This window comes from Neoarius graeffei, chromosome 1 (genome assembly GCF_027579695.1).
Source record: "Neoarius graeffei isolate fNeoGra1 chromosome 1, fNeoGra1.pri, whole genome shotgun sequence".
Taxonomy (NCBI): Eukaryota; Metazoa; Chordata; class Actinopteri; order Siluriformes; family Ariidae; genus Neoarius; species Neoarius graeffei.
This window is the reverse complement of record NC_083569.1, coordinates 124,566,793-124,591,749: the sequence shown is the minus strand read 5'-3', so window position 1 is coordinate 124,591,749 and position 24,957 is coordinate 124,566,793. Positions and strand designations below refer to the sequence as shown.

The following is a 24,957-nucleotide window of genomic DNA, read 5'->3' as shown; positions in this document are numbered from 1 at the left end:
CTAAATTGAGCGTAGGTGTGAATGTGAGTGTGAATGGTTGTCTGTGTCTATGTGTCAGCCCTGTGATGACCTGGCGACTTGTCCAGGGTGAACCCCGCCTTTCGCCCGTAGTCAGCTGGGATAGGCTCCAGCTTGCCTGCGACCCTGTAGGACAGGATAAAGCGGCTACAGATAATGAGATGAGATGAGATGAGATGAGGAATTAGAGTCAATCAGGGGTGAGTGGGCACCCTGTTTTATTCAAAGTCTGATCTTCACAACACGTTTGTGGAAGTGTATCATGGCACGAACAAAGGAGATTTCTGAGGACCTCAGAAAAAGCGTTGTTGATGCTCATCAGGCTGGAAAAGGTTACAAAACCATCTCTAAAGAGTTTGGACTCCACCAATCCACAGTCAGACAGATTGTGTACAAATGGAGGAAATTCAAGACCATTGTTACCCTCCTGGCGGCACAGTGGTGTAGTGGTTAGCGCTGTCGCCTCACAGCAAGAAGGTCCGGGTTCGAGCCCCGTGGCCGGCGAGGGCCTTTCTGTGCAGAGTTTGCATGTTGTCCGCGTGGGTTTCCTCCGGGTGCTCCGGTTTCCCCCACAGTCCAAAGACATGCAGGTTAGGTTAACTGGTGACTCTAAATTGAGCGTAGGTGTGAATGTGAGTGTGAATGGTTGTCTGTGTCTATGTGTCAGCCCTGTGATGACCTGGCGACTTGTCCAGGGTGTACCCCGCCTTTCGCCCGTAGTCAGCTGGGATAGGATCCAGCTTGCCTGCGACCCTGTAGAACAGGATAAAGCGGCTACAGATAATGAGATGAGATGAGATTACATATCTATGAGTGGCAAAAGTATGTGAACCTCTAGGATTAGCAGTTAATTTGAAGGTGAAATTAGAGTCAATAGGGTGACCAGATTTCCCAAGTCGAAAACCGGGACACTTTGCGCGTGACCGTGATACTCGTGCATGCACACGCATTTTGATGTAAACATGTGCCGGCTCAAACCATGGCTCAGACAGGTGCTTTTATCATTTTGTAGAAGCTCACTTTTATCAACATTTCAGAGAATAATCAAGTATTTTCTTGTTATCTACATGTACTTCTATCACAATTCAGTTAAAGTAAGAAAATCAGACAACAGATGTGATGATAGGGAACGGAGAAGGAACACTTACAGTGTGTGCAGTCGGCTTCGTGCGCATTGTTCTGCACCTCTCGGAGGAAGGGGTAGGTGCCCTGTAAATCTTTGGAAAAGGTACATTTTCTTTTCGGCATAATTGCTGCGGCATTACTGCTGCTAGCTGCTAGACAAAGAACATTCGCGCCAGTTAATGTTTATTTTATTGTTGCATGGCAACACGTTCTGTTGTCTGGAATAATGTGGCTAAATAAACACCCATGCCACAGGGCCAGGGGGCAGTAACCAGGAAAGTTTGCGATTCCTGTCAATTCATCAAAATAGTAAATGCAGACATTTTCTCCGCTAATGATTCCCACGCTGCTCAGTCGCAAACGTTGCGAGTGGCAAAAACCGGGACATATCTGTGTCCTGACAGACTTTTGTTGGGACTCGGGACACACAACCCCAAATCGGGACTGTCCCGGTAAAACCGGGACGTCTGGTCACCCTAGTTTTCAGTCAATGGGATGACAATCAGGTGTGAGTGGGCACCCTGTTTTATTTAAAGATCAGGGATCTATCAAAGTCTGATCTTCACAACACATGTTTGTGGAAGTGTATACATGGCACGAACAAAGGAGACTTCTGAGGACCTCAGAAAAAGCGTTGTTGATGCTCATCAGGCTGGAAAAGGTTACAAAACCATCTCTAAAGAGTTTGGACTCCACCAATCCACAAATGGAGGACATTCAAGACCATTGTTACCCTCCCCAGGAGTGGCCGACCAAAGGCGTGTCATAGTCGGCGAGATCACAAAGGACCCCAGGGTAACTTCTAAGCAACTGAAGGCCTCTCTCACATTGGCTAATGTTAATGTTCATGAGTCCGCCATCAGGAGAACACTGAACAACAATGGTGTGCATGGCAGGGTTGCAAGGAGAAAGCCTCTCCAAAAAGAACATTGCTGCTCGTCTGCAGTTTGCTAAAGATCACGTGGACAAGCCAGAAGGCTATTGGAAAAATGTTTTGTGGACGGGTGAGACCAAAATAGAACTTTTTGGTTTAAATGAGAAGCGTCATGTTTGGGGAAAGGAAAACACTGCATTCCAGCATAAGAACCTTATCCCATCTGTGAAACATGGTGGTGGTAGTATCATGGTTTGGGCCTGTTTTGCTGCATCTGGGCCAGGACGGCTTGCCATCATTGATGGAACAATGAATTCTGAATTATACCAGAGAATTCTAAAGGAAAATGTCAGGACATCTGTCCATGAACTGAATCTCAAGAGAAGGTGGGTCATGCAGCAAGACAACGACCCTAAGCACACAAGTCGTTCTACCAAAGAATGGTTAAAGAAGAATAAAGTTAATGTTTTGGAATGGCCAAGTCAAAGTCCTGACCTTAATCCAATGGAAATGTTGTGGAAGGACCTGAAGCGAGCAGTTCATGTGAGGAAACCCACCAACATCCCAGAGTTGAAGCTGTTCTGTATGGAGGAATGGGCTAAAATTCCTCCAAGCCGGTGTGCAGGACTGATCAACAGTTACCGCAAACGTTTAGTTGCAGTTATTGCTGCACAAGGGGGTCACACCAGATACTGAAACCAAAGGTTCACATACTTTTGCCACTCACAGATATGTAATATTGGATCATTTTCCTCAATAAATAAATGACCAAGTATAATATTTTTGTCTCATTTGTTTAACTGGGTTCTCTTTATCTACTTTTAGGACTTGTGTGAAAATCTGATGATGTTTTAGGTCATATTTATGCAGAAATATAGAAAATTCTAAAGGGTTCACAAACTTTTAAGCACCACTGTAGATAGATAGATAGATAGATAGATAGATAGATAGATAGATAGATAGATAGATAGATAGATAGATAGATAGAACGCCTTCCACAATTGTTGGCACCCCGGTTAAGATGTGTTAAAAGCCTTAAAATAAATTCAATTTTTATTGCAGAAGCATAATCTCACACTGAAAATTGTAGAAAAATGTAACCCTTAACTCAAGTGAATAAAAAAAATCCCTGACTAAGAAATAATTATTTTTCATAAAATCACCTGTTCCACAATTATTGGCACCCATAACAATTCCTTGAAAATAAATGTAATTGAAGCATTTCTGTCATTTCTACTGTAGTTTATAAAGTTGATCAGAGTATCTAGGAACCTTTAATTCATCACATCCTGTTTCCCTGGGGTATAAATATGATGTGACACAGAGGCCTATTTCTCTTATCCACTCTTCAACATGGGAAAGACAAGAGAACACACCATTCAAGTAAGGCAGATGTGTGTCGACCTTCATAAGTCAGGCAATGGCTACAAGAAAATAGCCACTCGCCTACACCTGCCCATATCTACAGTCAGAGGAATCATCAAGAAGTTTAAAACAACTGGAACAGTGGCAAACAAGCCTGGACAAGGATGCAAGTTTATCTTGCCATCACGCACAGTGAGGAGGATGGTAAGAGAAGTAAAAAGTTCTCCAAAGCTCACTGTTAGAGAATTGCATCAAAGAGTAGCATCTTGGGGTCACAAAGTCTCCATAACAACCATCAGGCGCTATCTACATGCCAACAAGCTGTTTGGGAGGCATGCACGGAAAAAGCCTTTTCTCACTTACAAGCATAAACGTAAACATCTGGAGTTTGCTAAGCGGTACTGGGACTTCAACTGGGACCGTGTGCTTTGGTCAGATGAGACCAAGATAGAGCTTTTTGGCAACAAACACTCTAATACATCACAAAAGATGAGTATGGGGGCGTTGTGGCTCAGGTGGATAAGGCACCATACCATAAATCCGGGGACCTGGGTTCGATTCCAACCTGAGGTCATTTTCCCGAGCCCTCCCCATCTCTCTCTCCTGCTCATTTCCTGTCTCTACACCATCCTATCCAATAAAGGTGAAAAAAGCCCCAAAAAGATCTTTAAAAAAAAACAAAAGATGAGTATGCGGAAAAGCACCTCATGCCCACTGTGAAGTATGGGGGAGGATCGGTGATGCTGTGGGCCTGTTTCTCTTCCAAAGGCCCTGGGAACCTTGTTAGGGTGCATGGCATCATGAACTCTTTGAAATACCAGGACATTTTAAATCAAAATCTGGTGGCCTCTGCCTGAAAGCTGAAGACGGGTCATCACTGGGTCTTTCAGCAAGATAATGACCCTAAACATGTGGCCAAATCTACACAAAAATGGTTCACCAGACACAAAATCAAGCTCCTCCCATGGCCATCTCAGTCCCCAGACCTCAACCCAATTGAAAACCTGTGGGGTGAGCTGAAGAGGAGAGTGCATAGGAGAGGACCCAGGACTCGGGATGATTTAGAGAGATTGTGCAAAGAGGAATGGTTGAATATCCCTCTCTCTGTATTCTCCCATCTTGTGAAATGTTATAGGAGAAGATTAAGTGCTGTCTTGTTGGCAAAAGGGAGTTGTACAAAGTATTAACATCAGGGGTGCCAATAATTGTGTCACACCTGATTTCATGTAAAAGAATTATTTCTTAATGTGGAATTTTTTTCTCACTGAATAAATGCACTTGAATTAAAGGTTGGATTTTTCTCTTTTTTGGCATTGTTGTCCTATATTATTTAAAAAAAAAAAGAATTTATTAGAAGTCTAAGAACATATCTTAACGAGGGGTGCCAATAATTGTGGAGGGTGCTGTAGATAGATAGATAGATAGATAGATAGATAGATAGATAGATAGATAGATAGATAGATAGATAAAACTTTATTAATCCCATTGGGCGGGTTCCCTCAGGGAAATTAAAATTCCAGCAGCATCATTACAGAATAAACAGAGAATAGAAAATAGAGAAAAACTTCTAGATAAATTAATTATTAACATACGAGTGATTCCACGCTTATGGGTACTGAAATGGGGACATGAACTTATTCACCTAAAACCATTTCTTTTTTTACCATCAGGTCACAAAACATGTAATCTTTAATGAATGATATGTTAAAAGATAACTTTAATTTTCTGAGATGTAATAAAAACATATTTATATGCCAAAGTCAAGCCTATGAGTTCCAAAATGATGTCTGTTCCATTACTTCTGTTACGATTGTCCATCGCGCGTCTGTTACAAATTAATTACAATCTAGCTATATACCATGTTAATCTTATTGAAAGAATGTGTATGTTTATTCTACTACACATGTTTATTAATTATATTTGCTAAAACATCACCTTCCTATGTTTCAAAAAGTAATTCTACATTGTTAAAATTGAGAATCTATATGTCCACAACACTTCTGTTACGCTCTGACTTTGGCATATAAATATGTTTTTATTACATCTCAGAAAATTAAAGTTATCTTTTAACATATCATTCATTAAAGATTACATGTTTTGTGACCTGATGGTAAAAAAAGAAATGGTTTTAGGTGAATTTTTAAAAATAAGTTCATGTCCCCATTTCAGTACCCATAAGCGTGGAATCACTCATATAATAAAAATGTTTACATCAGATGTATGCAGCAATGTGTGACGTTTGTAACAAAGCAAATTGCTTCTTCGTCTTCTTCTCCCCATAGCCGTAAGGGCACCACTTACGACAGTTTAACAGTCTATCATTGGTGTGTTTAGGGCATTTTTTAAACTTGGCAGAGCCCATCCATCTCCAAGCTCGATCAGTGGATAATTTAGAGCCACCAATTACCAAACTGCATGCCTTTGGACTGTGGGGGAAACTGGAGCACCTGGAGGAAACCCACGTGGACACGGGGAGAACATGCAAACTCCACACAGAAAAGCCCTCGCCAGCCACGGGGCTCGAACCCGGACCTTCTTGCTGTGAGGCGACAGCGCTAACCACTACACCACTGTGCCGCCTAGTAATAATCTCATCTCATCTCATTATCTCTAGCCGCTTTATCCTTCTACAGGGTCGCAGGCAAGCTGGAGCCTATCCCAGCTGACTATGGGCGAAAGGCGGGGTTCACCCTGGACAAGTCGCCAGGTCATCACAGGGCTGACACATAGACACAGACAACCATTCACACTCACATTCACACCTACGCTCAATTTAGAGTCACCAGTTAACCTAACCTGCATGTCTTTGGACTGTGGGGGAAACCGGAGCACCCGGAGGAAACCCACGCGGACACGGGGAGAACATGCAAACTCTGCACAGAAAGGCCCTCGCCGGCCACGGGGCTCAAACCCAGGACCTTCTTGCTGTGAGGCGACAGTGTTAACCACTACACCACCGTGCCGCCCACAAAACAAAAATAATACACAAATCTTGCAGAAAACACTAAAAAGAAATATGTCATCTTTACCTTTACACCTTTTGGTGATCAGTTCATCTTCTGCTCACTTAACTATTCAGCAAGGGTGCCCAAACTTTTGCATGCCACTGTATATAACATTTATTTCAACTTTTATTTGCTATAAAATATAGAAATATAAAAAAGTCCTAAAATATATGCTGCAGTTCTTTACAATATTGAGTGTAATTTTATTTGTTATTCTAAAGAAAAAAAAAGAAAAGAATCCAATGTTTATTTAAAAATGATCATTAATTTTAAAGTACACTGATGCGGATTCCCGGATGAGACGGGAGAATCTGATTGGTCCGAACGACCAGGTAAACTTTATTATTATTATTATTATTATTATTATTATTAAAGTCTCCCATTTAAAAGTCTTGCGTCTTTAAATTTTGGAAAGAATATTCATATTCGGAGTATTTACAACAGATCCTGAAACAAATCTGAATACTAATAACGACTGTACGGGTTTATTATTTCCTCGCTTTAAATATTAACTTCCGGCAACAGAGGCTACGTCATCAGGTGGGGTTGCTGCGGCGTCGCGTTGCCGTGGAAACGCACGCGCATCGACGAAGACTGGCTTTGCCACCGAGCCGCCGTGAGTTTGCGATATTTTCTTGTTTTTCTACAAATATATTTCCATAAATAAATCTCTGATAACTCATTACAGCACATTATATCACGGTATTTGCTCTCGCGCCGCTCACACCGACCTGAACGGAAGTTCTGACAGGCTGTCGAGAATTATTTTTAACACCTGCATTCACAATGATCCCGCCCCCTGCGCTCTGATTGGATATCATGTCAAACATACCCCTAACTGACCAACCATAGTGCACGAGTGTTGCACAGGAAGGCGGAAGTAGTACGAAAACGATTGGGTATAAAAAAAAAGAAGAAGAGAATTTGACGCTTAAAGATCATGACTTAATCCGTTTATCACAGTAAATCATAAACACATATCCCAAATTAGATTTGTTCTGAAAAAGCGAAATATTATTTAGGTTTTTTTTTGTCCTTGGCACCTATAGTTTCAAATCATTGTTTTATAATTTTTGTGAAGTTAAAACTACATGTCCAGATGTATAGAAAAATATGACTCCATTATTATTATTATTATTATTATTATTATTATTATTATTATTATTATGTATCACTAGAGACACCAACTGCCAGAACCAAATTGCTTGTGTTTGTTGTTTGTCAACAAACTTGGCCAGTAAAGATGATTCTGGTTCTGATTCTTCTTCAGTGATGGAGGCTGATGAGGACAGGTTGAAGGAGCAGCTGAGGGTCGAGTTTCAGACCCTGCAGGAACAGCAGGCGCAGCGCCTTCGTGAGCGGCTGGAGAAAAAGAAACAGATTTCTTCTGAGAAGGACAAGGACGAAATGAGCTTGATCAGGCAGGACAGTCTGAACCTGTCTGAGGACTCGGGGGACTCTGTGCTGGAGAGGTCTAACTCCAGCTCCAGACTGCTGAAGAAGGAGAACGATCAGCTCCAAGAGCAAGTTCGGGAACTTCGGGATGAGAATGGACGACTCCATAAACTCCTGAGTGAGAAGGAGTTTGAGATCAAGTACCTGAAGAAGAAGATGGAGGAGAACAAGCTGGCTTTAGTGGGTGAGGAAAAATTGATACTTGACACCACAAGGCTGGTCCTGTCCATTTACATCTACAGACACAGTCATGTCTCCCCCTTGTGGCTAGACTTGGTACATACAGTATATCTTGTAAAAGTCTAGTCAGGGTTGTTCAGGCTGCATAGTTTTTGGAGCAGTGTTGTGGGTCAAAAAGCAGGTTGGAAGTAGACCTTTTATTTATGGGACAGTTAGTCGCCAAGATCTTAAAAAGTCAAAGTCCCTTCCCACGCCACTTGGCGCATAGGGCGGCGCCGATCTCCGTTTCCGAAGCCCTCGGTTTCTCACCTATTACATAGCTAGGGTTACAGTGGGGGGCAGGTCCTCTGGTAACCACGAGAGTTTGACTCCCCACTTGCATCTATATTGCAACATGTCTTTCCAGACAGCAGTAGGTACCATTTTTATGATGGTCTTTGGTATGACCCAACCATGAGTAGAACTCACGATCTCCCGATCAAGAGGCGGACATGCTAACCACTAGGCCAACTCGCGGTTCAAGATCTTGTTTTACAGCAACAGTCTCATACAGGCTCTGCAGCCATCTAATTGTAGGTTGATCGGGATGTGTTAGGTTTGGCTTGGTGTGCTTTGGTGGGCGGAGAGTGGGGCACTCATGGATAACATGCTCTGTGGTCTGGGAAGGTAACCCACATTCGCAGGCTGGTGATGGGCGCAGACCCCAGCAGTGCATGCAGGAGTTGAACTGGCCGACACCCATGCATAGTCAGTTGAGAGTCACCCATTCCCTCTGAGGGAGGTCTCCTCCTGGTGGTAGCTTTGTTTTCGGAGGAACTGTGAACTGGGTGGGTCTGGGGGTCTTTTGACAGCTGGTTCTCCATGTACTCAGAGTGTTGTGGTTTGCTTCACCCAAGGTTGTTGGATGCCAGGAGAAGGGACGATGGGACGACAGACGTTGTCGACCCAGTTCATTGTTCTGGACAATGTTGTGTAGAAGGTGGTTGGCTCTTGCTGGGCCTTGTCCACTAGTTTGAAAGTGTGATGTTCTCTGCGATTTGAAGCAGGAGCAATGCCGGCAAGGACTGGTAGAAGTTCTATGGGGGTGGGACACAGGCAGCCGGTGACAATTCTCAGGGTGTCGTTGAGAGTTGTGTCAAATTTCTTTGTATGAACAGTTTAGCACCAAGCTGGGGCTGCGTATTCTGTGGCACTGAAGACAAGGGCAAGATCGCCAGTCCAGAGTGTGGAGGTGTTGGATCCCCAGGATAAGCCTACCAGCCGACGGAGGAGATTGTTCCCGGATGACACTTTGGCACATAGAGACTCAAGGTGTTGCTTGTAGGTCAGCTACCGGTCTAGCTTTACCCCGAGGTAAAGTTTTACCCCTGTTACTTGATGTCAGTAAATGACTCCTCAGGTGATTCATTGATATTTGTCAGTAACTCCTCAGGTGATTGTCTGATATTTGTAAACGACTCCTTAGGTGATTCACTTATTATATGTAAATGACTCCTCAGATGATTCACTAATATTTATAAACGACTCGTCAGGTGATTCACTGGTATCTGTAAACGACTCCTCAGGTGATTCTCTGATATTTTAAACGACTCCTCAGGTGAATCACTGATTTTTGTAAATGATTCCTTGGGCAGTTTCTTGATATTTGTAAATGACTTCTGATGTGATTATCTGATATTTATAAACGACTCCTCAGGTGATTGACATTTATAAACGACTCCTTAGGTGATTCACTGATTATTTGTAAATGACCCCTCAGATCATTCACTGAAATTTTTAAGTGACTCCTCAGATGATTCACTAATATTTCTAAATGACTCCTCAGGTGATTTGCTGATATTTCTAAACGACTGCTCAGGTGATTCACTGATATTTCTAAATGACTCATCGGGTGATTCTCTGATTTTTGTAAACGACTCCTCAGGTGATTCTCTGACATTTGTAAATGACTCCTCAAGTAATTCACTTATATAATGTATCTGTTATGTACCTTAAATGAGTTTGAGAGGTACAGTACCTGCACGTTCCCTGGCGACTGAAGGTACACAGGTGACCCCTTGAGGGTTTGACCCCCAGTGATGAGTGTTTGTATCTGGAAGTGTACGATTCAGTTCCTATCATCTCAGGGTGTACAGGGAATGGACTGACATTTGCGTGAACACAAATCCTTAACACACAGAGATATGTGAGCTTCCTGAAGGAGCAACACACACACACACACATACATACATACACACACACACACACACACACACAGAGCAGCTTTTTTGTACTCTTCAATGTGTTTTATGTGATTTTCCTGTTTGAAGGCAAAACAGCACTGGCAGGAGATGCAGCAGCAGCCAAGATCGTGGAGCTTTCGAAGAAGAACCGGGAACTCGTAGTGGAGATGGAGAGAGAGAAAGCCAAGAGCAAACAGATGAACAATAGAGTGAGAGAGCTGGAAAGAGAGGTAATCACTCTGCTGACTTACTGAGGGCAGGAGATGAAGAGAGATGGGAAATATATCAGTACAACCATATACCATGATGACAAATAAATCTGTGTGTGTGTGTGTGTGTGTGTAGCTGCAAGATACAGCACTATTCAGTAATGGAGTGAAAGCAGACCACAAACTGGACCTGGGGAGCTCAGAGCAAAAGGTACTGCATCACTTCTGTAATCGAATCAGTTATATTTGTAAATGACTCCTTAATTTCTGTGTAATAATAAGTCTGTGATAACAATTGTGATATTTTGTGATATATAAAACTTGTGATAGCTATATTTCTTAAATTTATTTTTAATATTATTAATGTTATTCTTATACACTTTGTTTATTTACACATTTTTTGTAATTTTTGTCCTCTATCATATTGTCACCATTTTGTAATTTTTTATGAGGACCACAATGGAAATAAGTAATTTTATTAGACGTTTTTGTGTCATCCTCGGTTTTTTACATGTCTTTATAATAATTAAATGTGTATTTTATTGTAAATGTACATGTGGAAAACCTAAATCAAATCAAGTGGTTTACTTATTTTCATGAATGACTCCGCGGGTGTTTCATGTCGATTTGTAAACGACCCCTTGGCCGTTTCGCGTCCGTTTGCAAACGACCCCTTGGCCGTTTCGCGTCCGTTTATAAACGACCCCTTGGCCGTTTCGCGTCCGTTTGTAAACGACTCACTGGCCGTTTCGCGTCCGTTTGTAAACGACTCACTGGCCGTTTCGCGTCCGTTTGTAAACGACTCACTGGCCGTTTCGCGTCCGTTTGTAAACGACTCACTGGCCGTTTCGCGTCCGTTTGTAAACGACTCACTGGCCGTTTCGCGTCCGTTTGTAAACGACTCACTGGCCGTTTCGTGTCCGTTTGTAAACGACTCACTGGCCGTTTCGCGTCCGTTTGTAAACGACTCCTTGGCCGTTTCACGTCCGTTTGTAAACGACTCACTGGCCGTTTCGCGTCCGTTTGTAAACGACTCATTGGCCGTTTCGCGTCCGTTTGTAAATGACTCCTTGGCCGTTTCGCGTCCGTTTGTAAACGACTCACTGGCCGTTTCGCGTCCGTTTGTAAATGACCCACTGGCCGTTTCGCGTCCGTTTGTAAACGACTCACTGGCCGTTTCGCGTCCGTTTGTAAACGACTCACTGGCCGTTTCGCGTCCGTTTGTAAACGACTCACTGGCCGTTTCGCGTCCGTTTGTAAACGACTCACTGGCCGTTTCGCGTCCGTTTGTAAATGACTCCTTGGCCGTTTCGCGTCCGTTTGTAAATGACTCCTTGGCCGTTTCACGTCCGTTTGTAAATGACTCCTTGGCCGTTTCACGTCCGTTTGTAAATGACTCCTTGGCCGTTTCACGTCCGTTTGTAAATGACTCACTGGCCGTTTCGCGTCCGTTTGTAAACGACTCACTGGCCGTTTCACGTCCGTTTGTAAACGACTCACTGGCCGTTTCACGTCCGTTTGTAAATGACTCCTTGGCCGTTTCACGTCCGTTTGTAAATGACTCCTTGGCCGTTTCACGTCCTTTTGTAAATGACTCCTTGGCCGTTTCACGTCCGTTTGTAAATGACTCCTTGGCCGTTTCACATCCGTTTGTAAATGACTCACTGGCCGTTTCACGTCCGTTTGTAAACGACTCCTTGGCCGTTTCACGTCCGTTTGTAAACGACTCACTGGCCGTTTCACGTCCATTTGTAAACGACTCACTGGCCGTTTCGCGTCCGTTTGTAAACGACTCACTGGCCGTTTCGCGTCCGTTTGTAAACGACTCACTGGCCGTTTCGTGTCCGTTTGTAAACGACTCACTGGCCGTTTCGCGTCCGTTTGTAAACGACTCCTTGGCCGTTTCACGTCCGTTTGTAAACGACTCACTGGCCGTTTCGCGTCCGTTTGTAAACGACTCATTGGCCGTTTCACGTCCGTTTGTAAACGACTCCTTGGCCGTTTCGCGTCCGTTTGTAAACGACTCACTGGCCGTTTCGCGTCCGTTTGTAAATGACCCACTGGCCGTTTCGCGTCCGTTTGTAAACGACTCACTGGCCGTTTCGCGTCCGTTTGTAAACGACTCACTGGCCGTTTCGCGTCCGTTTGTAAACGACTCACTGGCCGTTTCGCGTCCGTTTGTAAATGACTCCTTGGCCGTTTCACGTCCGTTTGTAAATGACTCCTTGGCCGTTTCACGTCCGTTTGTAAATGACTCCTTGGCCGTTTCACGTCCGTTTGTAAATGACTCACTGGCCGTTTCGCGTCCGTTTGTAAACGACTCACTGGCCGTTTCACGTCCGTTTGTAAACGACTCACTGGCCGTTTCACGTCCATTTGTAAATGACTCCTTGGCCGTTTCACGTCCGTTTGTAAATGACTCCTTGGCCGTTTCACGTCCTTTTGTAAATGACTCCTTGGCCGTTTCACGTCCGTTTGTAAATGACTCCTTGGCCGTTTCACATCCGTTTGTAAATGACTCACTGGCCGTTTCACGTCCGTTTGTAAACGACTCCTTGGCCGTTTCACGTCCGTTTGTAAACGACTCACTGGCCGTTTCACGTCCATTTGTAAACGACTCCTTGGCCGTTTCTCGTCCATTTGTAAACGACTCCTTGGCCGTTTCGCGTCCGTTTGTAAACGACTCCTTGGCCGTTTCACGTCCGTTTGTAAAGGACTCATTGGCCGTTTCACGTCCGTTTGTAAATGACTCACTGGCCTTTTCACGTCCGTTTGTAAATGACTCCTTGGCCCTTTCACGTCCGTTTGTAAATGACTCCTTGGCTGTTTCACATCCATTTGTAAATGACTCCTTGGCCGTTTCACGTCCATTTGTAAATGACTCACTGGCCGTTTCACGTCCGTTTGTAAATGACTCCTTGAGCAAATTAACTTACTGAGTAAATTTTTTTGTTGCAGTTTTGGTTGTGTTTATGCAGTTACAGAGTAACGTGTGTGTGTGTGTGTGTGTGTGTGTGTGTGTGTGTGTTTCAGGACACTCTACTGGTGAAGTCTCTACAAGAGAAACTGAACACAGCCCAGTTTAAAATGAGTGAATACCGCAACCAGATTCAGGCTGTCAAACAGGAGCTGAAGGTTGCACACAAGGTCAGCGTCCGTCTGAACACTCAACAGATTCATCTGGACAACACTGATGACTAAATATACACTTCACTTGTTAATGTCATTAATGTTGTTCTGTTAATCTAATTATTATCAAATATTAATATCAGTAGATGTGTGTGTGTGTGTGTGTGTTTGGGGTGGGGGGTGATCAGGAGCTGACCTACTGCTCCACTCACTTTTATCTGACAGTGACACCTACTGTTCAAACCAGGAACTGCAGGTTTTAAAATTTCTTCAATAGAGACGTTGTAAAGCGTTTTCTTCACTTACCCCTTCACCCTGTTGGTTTTATATAGACTCCGACAACAGATGGGTTCCTTTTCAGAGAAGGTTCTAAGTAGAATCGCTTTAGTAATATAAGACATGGAAATGGTACAAAGAATCTGTGTGTGTGTGTGTGAGACAGGCTCTAAGCAGTGAGATTGGGGAGGATGTGAATGTTCAACAGATCCTCAGTTCTCCAGGAAGCTGGAGAGGAAGAGCGCAGCAGATCCTGGCCCTGCAGACCCGAGTGAGTGTGACACACACGCCTCATGTGCATACTCAAACCTGATTGATATTTTGAGGAAGGTGCATCTCTTATGGAATTATAGTCATGCTTGCTCAAAGACACGCCTACATTCCGGTCTATGGCCTTATGGGAACACCTGCTTTCATTTCCACATATGGACTCATAATGGTGATGGTGATAATGATGATGATTTTATCGCAGGTGAGAGATCTGGAACAGCAGCTGAGCTCGGTGTCCAACAGGAAGCAGGCGGGAGAGTTCAGCCCAGAGCAGTGCATGCTGGGAAAAGGAGTCCCTCAGAGGAACCAGGACAAGAACCAGAGCTACATCCGCACCTTGGAACGAGACAGGAAGGAGGCACTGAAGGTAACACACACACAAATATAGGGATGTCTAAGTTATATATTTTATAGCTTTATGAGGTTTAGCTATTTCTTCATTAGCCATTCATAAGCTGTTAAATAATTAGCCTGGAGTATGACATCATCAGTTCATGAAAGCGCTAATATGGAGAGATGTGTCCAGGATCAGGTGTCAGTGTATAACCTGGAGGGCTGTGTTAAACTGTGTGTGTGTGTGTAGAAGCTGAGTGTGGAGTATGAGCTCATACTGAGTGAACACGGTGAGCTGAAGAAGAAGCTGGAGAGCAGCAAAGCGAGGAACCACATCCTGAGTGCTGAGCTCAAGACCCTCAAAACTCAACTGTCCACGCTGACTGAGAAGAGTCGGCACGACAACGAGCTCATCGACGCACTGCTGGTACACACACGCACACACTTTGACGGTCTTCCAGCTCTTAACCAGTCAGAATGCAGTGCTCTGGACTGATGTTAGACTGATGGAGTCGGGTTTGAGAAATATGATCCGACTTCAATAAAACAAAATGTTCTGGTGTTTAATAGCTGCGCTTCTGCACCGTAATGTGTGCGATGGAGCTTAAATTTACATTAAAGCGTCTCGTTTACTGCGTGTGTGTGTGTGGGGGGGAGGATGGGCAGCTGTAACAGTACATTTACAGTATATTTATTAAAAGGTTTATGTTTATTAATGAGGTTATTTAACCTCAGGATGGAAAAGTATGAATTCCAGACTGTACACTAATAGCCTTGACACCACGTGCTAATGAGGACAGGAAGTGCTTAAGTGAGCCAAGTGAGGTCCTGATTAAACAGGTGAGGACATTCATTACCTCACTTTTACTGACACACAACTCACACAGGACGCAAATTATTTTGTTTACCATGAATCTCCATTTCTCCATGATTGATAGAAGAGAATTTATTAAGATTAACTGTAAAACTAGTCCGTGACCCCACTGAATAGTTTATTCAAAATGACAGAAATGGTGCCAGGTAACTTCAAAATATGATGTGGTGACACCAAAGTACTTCAGCAGGACGGGGTGGTGGTAGAGATGGAGCTGGGAGCTGGTCCTGATGTACTGCTGTAATCCTTTGATCAAACCTGCTACACCAATTTCCTTCCTGTGCCAGACACTGTAGAACCACATGGTGGTTCTGCTTCCCTGGTAGCAGGAGTCATATTCTTGTCTTGTCTTGGCTAGGTGCTTGCATACTGGTCAGATGGTTGGGGTTTCAAGCCCCAGTTCTGCCATGCTTCCACTCTTGGGCACTTGAGCAAAGCCTTTAACTCTGTTTGCTCCAGGAGTGCCCTATCACAATGTACAGTGACAAACAAAGGTCAAGCTCTCTCCCTTCTTACTCAAATTTGATCACCCTGATCCTGGCTGTGACAACGTTTACCTGGTCTGTGAGTATCCATTTAAAAAGTAATGCAACAGACTAAGACTTGGAGTGTGTTCTTCTGGTTCTTCTGATGTCCAGCCCATGTAGAGCTCCTCTCGTTCACCAAAGCAGCAGAAGATTGTGAATGTTTAGCCGGCCTCTTATCAGCAGGGCACGCATCTAAGTAGTGGGCAGAACATCATTAATAGTCAGATTTTAGCTACTTTTTGTACAGTCTGCAGGTTCCTGGGGCACGAGTAGCTGCCAGATGATGTATCCTGGGATTGCTCCTTCTCAGTGCCATACAGCAGCTTGTTCTTCTTACCGAGGCTCTGTATTTAATAATTGTATACTTTCATGGCTGATCCATGAGGAACTAGAAGAGCACATGCTAGAGTGCATACCTCCGCCATGCCACTTATTATCAACATCAAAATCAAAGCATTTGAACCTAGGATAATACTAAAGCTGTACACCAGATTTCATCCAAATCCGTTCACTACTTTTTGAGTTATGCTGGAAAAAGACAAAAAGAAATCCTGGATACACATACATATTTGGATTTGCATTAAATCTAATCAATTGTTCCTTGGCCCATGGCCCACCTCTCCTCAAAATTTAATCAAAATCCATTCACTAGTTTTTAATTTACATTGGGAACAAACAAACGGAAGTGAAAACCTCCTCCAACAAAGTCCTAGTCAAGTTCCAGGACATTCCGCCCATCCAACCTCTCAAAGTGTATCCTTGGCATACACATGACAGGACAGAGAACCTGCATTAGGTGTACTTGCCCCACAGGTCTGTAGATCAGGAATCCAGCATGCTACATGGACTTTGTCCATAGGTGTTAAAGAAGGCAACTGGACTTGCTGGCAATCCTTGAAGACATTTCATCTCTCATCCGAAAGGCTTCTTGAGTTCTGTCTGACTAGTGGAGAGTTCCTGGTATTTATCCTCTAGTGGACCAAAAGCAACCCTAAGGAGAGTCATTGAGGTCACATGGGTCATTCATCCTGTAGGTTGTTAGGGTCACTGGAGGCCAGGAGTGAATGGTGTTAGCAGCCTAGAGGGTCGTTAGGGTGTTGCTTACCTTCTTTAGCACCTATGGGTTAAGATGACCTGGATGGCTGAGAACCTTCACAGATATACATGGACTTTTATCATGTTAGAATGGAATGTGTGCTTATTTGTATGCGTGTGTGTGTGTGTGCAGAAGCAGCAGGCTCAGCTACAGGCCGTGTTGAGTCGTCTGGGTCAGAAAGAGGGGCAGTGCAATGATACAGAGCAGAAGCACAACACACAAGAGGCTCAGAGACACAATGACCTGATCGCACAGCTCAATCTCGTGGTGAAGGAGAAAGAGGAGAAAGTTCAGGAGCTCGAGCAGGAGATCCAACAGCTCACACTCACTGTAAACACACACTTCACACTCCCTGTAAACACACACTTCACACTCTCATGTGTTATGATTGGCTAGGAAGTAGGATTTACTGAAGTAATGGAATGAAGAATTAAAATATGGCCATTGTGTTGCGACAGAAACAGGAGGCTACTGACGCAGCGGTGAAGATTAGCCATGCCCACCCAGGAGACAGAAGGTCCAGCTCTGCCAGGTCTCACACTTTCTCTACAGAGACAAACCACACACACACACACACACACACACACACACTGTTCACCAAGTATAATGATCTGAAATCATGTTGGTTTGGAATTCTTGGCATTTTGTAGGTCAGTCTCAAAACTGGGACATAAACTTGTTGAGTCAGTTGTAACACTGATCTCAGGTCAGTTACTAATGTTTAACTATTCGTACCTATTCTTTTTACCTATCACGAATGTGCCATATATTTTGAAGTATATAAAAGCAACATTTTGCCCACTAGCAGGTGCTGTGACTTAAATGAAATAAGAAATACTTAAATAAGAACCTGAAGCTGGACATGAGCATACTCATCATCTCTTGACCTTCTGAGGTTGGTGATTAGCTCTTGAGCATACTCATCATCTCTTGACCTTCTGAGCTTGGTGATTAGCTCTTGAGCATACTCATCATCTCTTGACCTTCTGAGGTTGGTGATTAGCTCTTGAGCATACTCATCATCTCTTGACCTTCTGAGGTTGGTGATTAGCTCCCTGGTCTTTGCGGTGACGAGGGACAGGTTCTTCTCCGAGCACCAACTCAACAGGTTCTGCATCTGCTTTGTAGGCTGAGTCACTGCTGTCAGAGATCAGCCTAATCACCGTTGTAGTATTTGCAAACTTTATGATGGTGTTAGTGGCAAATACAGGAACACAATCGTGCGTGAAGAGGAAATATGGGATGGGGCTCAATATGCATCCGTCAGAGTTTTTGTGAAGGACATGTGGGGTCCCAGTCGCGCTGCCTGAGGACAGTCTGGCAGCAAGTTCAGAATCCAATGGCATTGTGATGAACTGGAGGAGAGCTTGCTGGGTATGACAGTAATGAAAGCAGAGCCGTCATCCACGAATAACATCCTCACCTCTCCAGGTGAGTCAGGACAGCGTGACGAACCAGAGACAAGATGTCCTCTGTGGAATTGTTATTTCTGTAAGCAATCTGGTGTGGGTAACGGAGACAGGTTGAAGATTCTTGTGTATTTATTGCAGCTTTCTTGCTTATGGATGAGAGGTCTGTATACTGGTGTCAGGAACAGTGAAAGATTGTTGGCAGGGGAACCAAAACTCTGGATGAGTCTTTGGCATTGCTATGCACATGATCCAGAGTGTTTGAGCCCCTGGTAAGACTCTGCACATGCTGGTGGAATCTTTGGAGCACATATCTTCAATTGACCTGGTTAAAATACATCAGGGCGGGCATTACAGCCTACAATTACGCAGCTGAGTTTCCTCAAAAAATAGTGTTTTCTGTCCCTTACATGTCCAATGTGATTTGCTGCTAGCAATCTGATCGGGTGATCTTAAAAAGTTGATCAAAATTGTTCAGATAGAAATTATGTTGCCCAGCCTCAGTGGGAAAGTGTCAAATGCAACTGCTCAGCAACATTGCCCAAAAAGTCGCCTCGTGTATCGTCACCTTTAGTGTGTTTTATAGTAGAAATACTGCTATAATATATATTTTATAATACTATAAACACTCCAGCAGTTACGGTAATCATACATTTATTTGTGTGTTTACATTCAGCGTGCTTTTCCAGCACTCATGCTGCTTCATCCTTTGTAATACTGTAATACTGTTCCAATGTGTTTTTATGTGCCATGTCACAGGTCAATTGTGCAGCGCCAGACTGCAATTCCCAGTGAGCACCACGCCCTGTGGGCATGTCCGCCGGAAATTACAATGCCCATGATTGTGGCACCTGCTTGTAATCACAGGAAGAGATTATTTGAGGACTATACACTCACACATAAGTTGTGATGTACCCGTTAGAGTTAACAATTAAGTATATGCTAACTAAGCCAAGAGGTGGATTTTCTCATTTTGACCTTGTTCCTGTTACTTTGTGTTTTGGAATTTTGCTCTTGACCATATGCTTGAACCATATTCTGGATGTGTTGGATTATAGCTGTGAACTAGACTGCATTTCCGCAGAGAAATTGCAAAGTGTGCTTGCTGAGCTGTAGCAGAACAGCTATCATGCTATAGCATGCTAAAAGCTAGCATGCCAACATGCTAATGCCAACATGCTAAAAACTAGCATGCAGCAAGTTAGCATACTAAAAGCTAGCATGCCAACATGCTAAAAACTAGCATGCTAGCAGTTAGCATACTAACATGCTAAAAGCTAGCATGTTAACATGGAGGTGGTAAAAGAGAGCAACTGGACTTGCTTGAAGATTCTTGAAGACGTTTCACCTCTCATCCGAAAGGCTTCTTCAGTTCTGTCTGACTGGTAGGGAGCATCAGGTATTTATCCTCTCATGGACGAAAAGCTCATCTAAGGTGTCATTGAGTCATCCTGTTGGTGTGGGTCAACTGGGGGCTGGTTGTGAACGGCCTCAAGAACATGTTAAGGCTAACATGCTAATAGATAACATGCTTACAGCTAGCATTCTAACATGCTAATGATTAACATGCTATTTGTTAAAATTCTAACACTTTAAGGCTAATATGCTGACAGCTATCATGCTAACAGCTAACAGGCTAACATGCTAATGGCTAGTATGTTAACTTTTAGCATGCTAACACGCTGAGGGTGACATACAAACAGCTAACAGTTAGCATGCTAGCATGCTCAGGCGAACTCGCTAACAGCAAACATGCGAACTCTGCATGCTACCATGCTAATCCTAACATGTTAACAGCTCTCATGATAACATGCTAATGGTGAACATGCTAACAACTCGCGAGCTAACAGCAGGCATGATATCGTAATGGGTAACATGCTAACAGCTAGCATGGTAACACGTGAATGCTTATATGCTAATTGCTATCGTGCGTGCGTGTAAGTATTCCTAATAAAGTGGCCATTGAGTTGAAGTTGATTTGCTGTCAAAGTCTCAGATGAGCAGATCCTTGCCAAATGCATCATCACCTATGGGGGAAGGGAGGAATGACTCAGTCGAGCTTCCATTGATTAGCGGCAAAATGGAGAAAAACTGGACGGATGAAAGGCGAGAGAAAGCCGAGTGCGGGTCAGAACCGATATCATGTGTGTGATGGTGATTTGGCCTGAGGTGCCGTATGAAGTTTGGTGGATGTGTGGTGAAGTGTTACTGAGCAAAACTCCATTCATTTGCATGGGGCCAAAAATCAATGGAAGCCTATGGAGGAAAAAGGGATGAGCAAAAAGAAAGGAAAAATATGAGCGCGGGTCAGAACCGATTGCATGTATGTGTCGGGGGAGTTGGCCTGAAGTATCACATGAGGTTTGGTGCATCTGCGATGGAGCGTGTCCGAGTAGGACGATTCGATTCATGAGCCCTATTCATTCTCTATGGGAAAAAAACCAAAAAAACCCCGACAACAACAAGAGAACAGGCGCGTTGATCCAAAAGCTGTATACAAGCACACTACACCACTTCGGGCCAGACGTCTCAGAGTTGGAACGGTGTCTCTATCTCGAACGCCCTAGGAAGAGGAGTGGATCCAAAAAACGTGTCGGAATAAGGCAGAATAAGTAAACTTAAGAAGAACAGTAGTGTGCTTGCCTTCGGCTGCTGTGTGCCTGAGCAAGCACACTAATAAAGCACCACATATCCACATACCCCGTCAGTGATAGTAGTTTGTATATTTGTTCCTGCGTTTACGGTGGATGGGATAATCCAACAATTAATGTTTGTTGCTGTGTTATTTTGTTTATAGTAGACGCGTTAATCCAGTCAGTAAAGTTGTTCAGCATATGACAATGATTGCTCATTATGATAATTCAGGAGTGTATTATTTAAAATGAAATATGTCTGATTTTTTTCTGTGTATGTTTTCTGTATTACGACAGAGAGCTGTCGGAGGCACTGTGCTCTGCGTGTGCTGCTCTGCAGGTTCAGTGTTCAGAGTTTAAAGCTCTGTGTCAGGCAGCTAATGTGGAGAGAGACCGACTGCTGGAGCTCACCAAAGTTCAACAGAGGAGGTATGATGAAAAAAGTGCCATTGGTAGCCTTTTGTAAGTTTATTTACATAAATATTCTCTTTTGATTTAGGCTTTATTTCTGTGAAGTCACACAAAATTATTTGTTTGATGGAGCCACTCGTGTCATTTTTTTGTACAGGGAAGCAGAGGCCATTCAGAAGTGCACAGAGGCTGAGCAGAAGCTTCAGGACGAGCGTCGCCGCTGTGTGGTTGTGGAGCAGCAGCTGGGGAGACTGAAGTTAGACCCTGAAAAAGCACAAAGAGTCAATCGCAGCAGGACAGGTACACACTGTTCAGGTGTAGCTTCACTACAGCACAGGTGTAGCTTTACTACAGGGTAGGTACAACCTTACTCCAGTGCAGGTGTAGCTTTTACTACAGCGCAGGTGTAGCATTACTACAGTACAGGTGCAGCATTACTACAGTACAGGTGTAGCTTTTACTACAGCACAGGTGTAGCTTTACTACAGCACAGGTGTAGCATTACTACAGTACAGGTGTAGCTTTACTACAGCACAGGTGTAGCATTACTACAGTACAGGTGTAGCTTTACTACAGTACAGGTGTAGCTTTACTACAGTACAGGTGTAGCATTACTACAGTACAGGTGTAGCATTACTACAGTACAGGTGTAGCTTTACTACGGTACAGGTGTAGCATTACTACAATACAGGTGTAGCTTTACTACAGTGCAGATGTAGCTTTACTACAGTACGGGTGTAGCTTTACTAAAGTAAAGGTGTAGCATTACTACAATACAAGTGTCACATTACTACAGTACAGGTGTAGCTTTACTACAGTACAGGTGTAGCATTACTACAGTACAGGTGTAGCTTTACTACGGTACAGGTGTAGCATTACTACAATACAGGTGTAGCTTTACTACAGTGCAGATGTAGCTTTACTACAGTACGGGTGTAGCTTTACTAAAGTAAAGGTGTAGCATTACTACAATACAAGTGTCACATTACTACAGTACAGGTGTAGCTTTACTAAACTACAGGTGTAGCATTACTACAGTACAGGTGTAGCATTACTACAATACAGGTGTAGCTTTACTACAGTGCAGATGTAGCTTTACTACAGTACAGGTGTAGCTTTACTAAAGTAAAGGTGTAGCATTACTACAATACAAGTGTCACATTACTACAGTACAGGTGTCGCTTTACTAAACTACAGGTGTAGCATTACTACAGTACAGGTGTAGCATTACTACAATACAGGTGTAGCTTTACTACAGTACAGGTGTAGCTTTACTACAATACAGGTGCAACCTTAATCCAGTACAAGTATGATTTTATTCCAGTACAATAGTTTTCCAGTGTAGGTCGGTTGATCTCAGCTCTATGTTTATATGGCTTGTGCTTGATTGTGTTTCATGCAGCTAACCTAAACGTACCTGAGAAACAGGACGACATTTCACCCAGTAGAGCCGCAGAGTCGATGCATGACGCTCAGGTCAATGAACTCAATACACAGTGAGTACACACTAAACTTTAATTTCTCCAAAGATTCCTGTTTGTTCAGCTATCACTTTGACTGAAAATAATTTTGGAATACCTGCAGCTAAACTGAACGTCTTGTGTCGCTGTAGACTTGCTGCCCAGCAGGAGGAGCTGAAGCTTTTGAGGTCATCTCTGAAACAAGTCTTGCAGGCTAAAGAGGAGGACCTGCAGCTCTACACCTCCTTGATCAGTCAAGTGAAGCAAGTCTTCCTTCAGGCTCTCCGGCAGCACAAACAGAGCTCCAAACAGGGAACGTAGCACAGGAGTCTTCTCATCCATCAGATCTGGGTTCCTGTAAACTTCAAATCCAAGCAATCTGTATCAGATTTTAGTTTCCATGGCCAGTATATTTGCATCTAGACTCTGGATCTTAGCAACCTGACCCAGATTTCTGTTTCCATTCCCAGGATTTTAACATCTTGGCTCCAAATCTTGGATATCTGTCCCAGATTTTAGCATAGAAGGGCTTGATTGTAACCCTAAATCTTCGACCACTAGATGCTAAAAATGTCGTCAAGCCTTCAGGTCCCAGACACTAGTTGCAATGGCCTAATTTCCAATTCCTAGAATCCAAGCTCTAAAGCTGAGTCTCTAGACTCCTCTAGACTCTCTAGACCTTAGCTTCTCAGCCCAAAACTTTAGCATTCACTTCAAGGCCCAACAATCTATCTTTCATATATTAGATATTAGTCTTCAAGTTCAAGATCGTAGTAGCTGGGCTCCAGATTTTGGTTTGTTATTGTATTTCAGGCTCCAAATCACAGATTTTAGTTTTCATGCCACAGATCTTAATCTACAGATCCCATGTTCTCTTACTTCATATTATCTTACCTACCGTCTTCATAATCCTGGATTTTAGCATCTTTATCATTTTTATTAGATGTTACACTGATGTTGTAGATTCCATTTCCCAGATGTTAACCTCCACACATTATGGCAACCAAATCAGCCTCTAAGTCCTGAATTTCATCTTCTAGTCCCCACGTCGTAGTCTCCTCTGTCCCTAACCTGGAGGTCCCAAATCTTACAACAGGTTTGTGGACTTCAGTCTTTCTGCATGTGGAAGCTGATGGTCCTAATAAATCCTGTGTTGTTGTCAATGAGTCTGTGCTAATTCTGTGCTTATCCTGGTGAAAGAATCAATCCAATATGGACAAAACTCTGCACGATGTCAATATGGCTGGCCTTATGAGCTGATAAGAGCCTTGGGGAAAATGGATAGTTTTGTTTTAATTAACTTCATTGTCAATTAAGCTAGGAAGGCTAAAAGATACTTGTGTTTTTCCTGAGCGAACTGAAGTAAAAAGAAAAATAATTATTTAAAAATGAAACACAGTAGCAGCATCAGTTTATTTGTACAGTGCTTTTAACAACAGATATTGTTGCAAAGCAACTTTACAGAAAATTAAAAACTTTAATATATGAGCTGATTTTATCCCTAATAAATTTATTTATCCCTGATGAGCAAGCTCCTGACGACATGAGGGAGAAACCTTGAGAGGAACCAGACTCTAAAGGGAACCCATCCTCATCTGGGTGATAACAGATAGCATTATCAGTAACTCACTTCTATAACTGTGTCCTATAGAGTCACAAAGTACAACTGTGTAATCAGGAAAATCATTATAGTTTAACAGGAAGTCTGTTTTGCTAAAGTTATAAACTGTTCATTGATGGAGACTTGAGTGCAAAACTGTTCATGGCAACTGCAGTCCTAAAGGTATCATGGCGATTGTAGTCCCAAACCATCACAACAAAACTGTAAGTGCCCAGATCATCTTCTACGTGTGATTTTCAACTGTCAATATGGGATCGTTCTCTATAGAAGCAATGTGATGAGACTCCAGCCAGACGTAGAGCATCAGGATGGATCAGGCAGGTCTGGAGAGCAGGAGAGGGCAGCATCTTACTGGTGTCTCAAGATCGACATGTAACTCAACAGAGAGAGACAGACCGGAGGGGGTGAGAAAAAACATAGGTTATTTGGTGTGCCCGGCATCACCTAATGGTTAAGAACAGTGTA

The 24,957-nt window shown here is 43.3% G+C and overlaps 1 protein-coding gene across 1 annotated transcript; it reads left to right on the top strand.

Moving 5' to 3' along the window:
- The first annotated feature begins 6,699 nt into the window (after positions 1 to 6,699).
- ccdc13 (coiled-coil domain containing 13) lies at positions 6,700 to 23,926 on the top strand. The gene is made up of 15 exons (XM_060926574.1): positions 6,700 to 6,719; positions 6,913 to 7,003; positions 7,658 to 8,026; positions 10,332 to 10,474; positions 10,590 to 10,664; positions 13,487 to 13,600; positions 14,025 to 14,129; positions 14,331 to 14,495; positions 14,712 to 14,888; positions 17,091 to 17,288; positions 17,417 to 17,490; positions 21,298 to 21,429; positions 21,569 to 21,711; positions 22,814 to 22,907; positions 23,024 to 23,926. The coding sequence occupies exons 3-15, from the start codon at positions 7,660 to 7,662 to the stop codon at positions 23,190 to 23,192; spliced, it is 1,956 nt and encodes a 651-aa protein (XP_060782557.1). The 5' UTR covers positions 6,700 to 6,719; positions 6,913 to 7,003; positions 7,658 to 7,659; the 3' UTR covers positions 23,193 to 23,926.
- Positions 23,927 to 24,957: the final 1,031 nt, after the last annotated feature.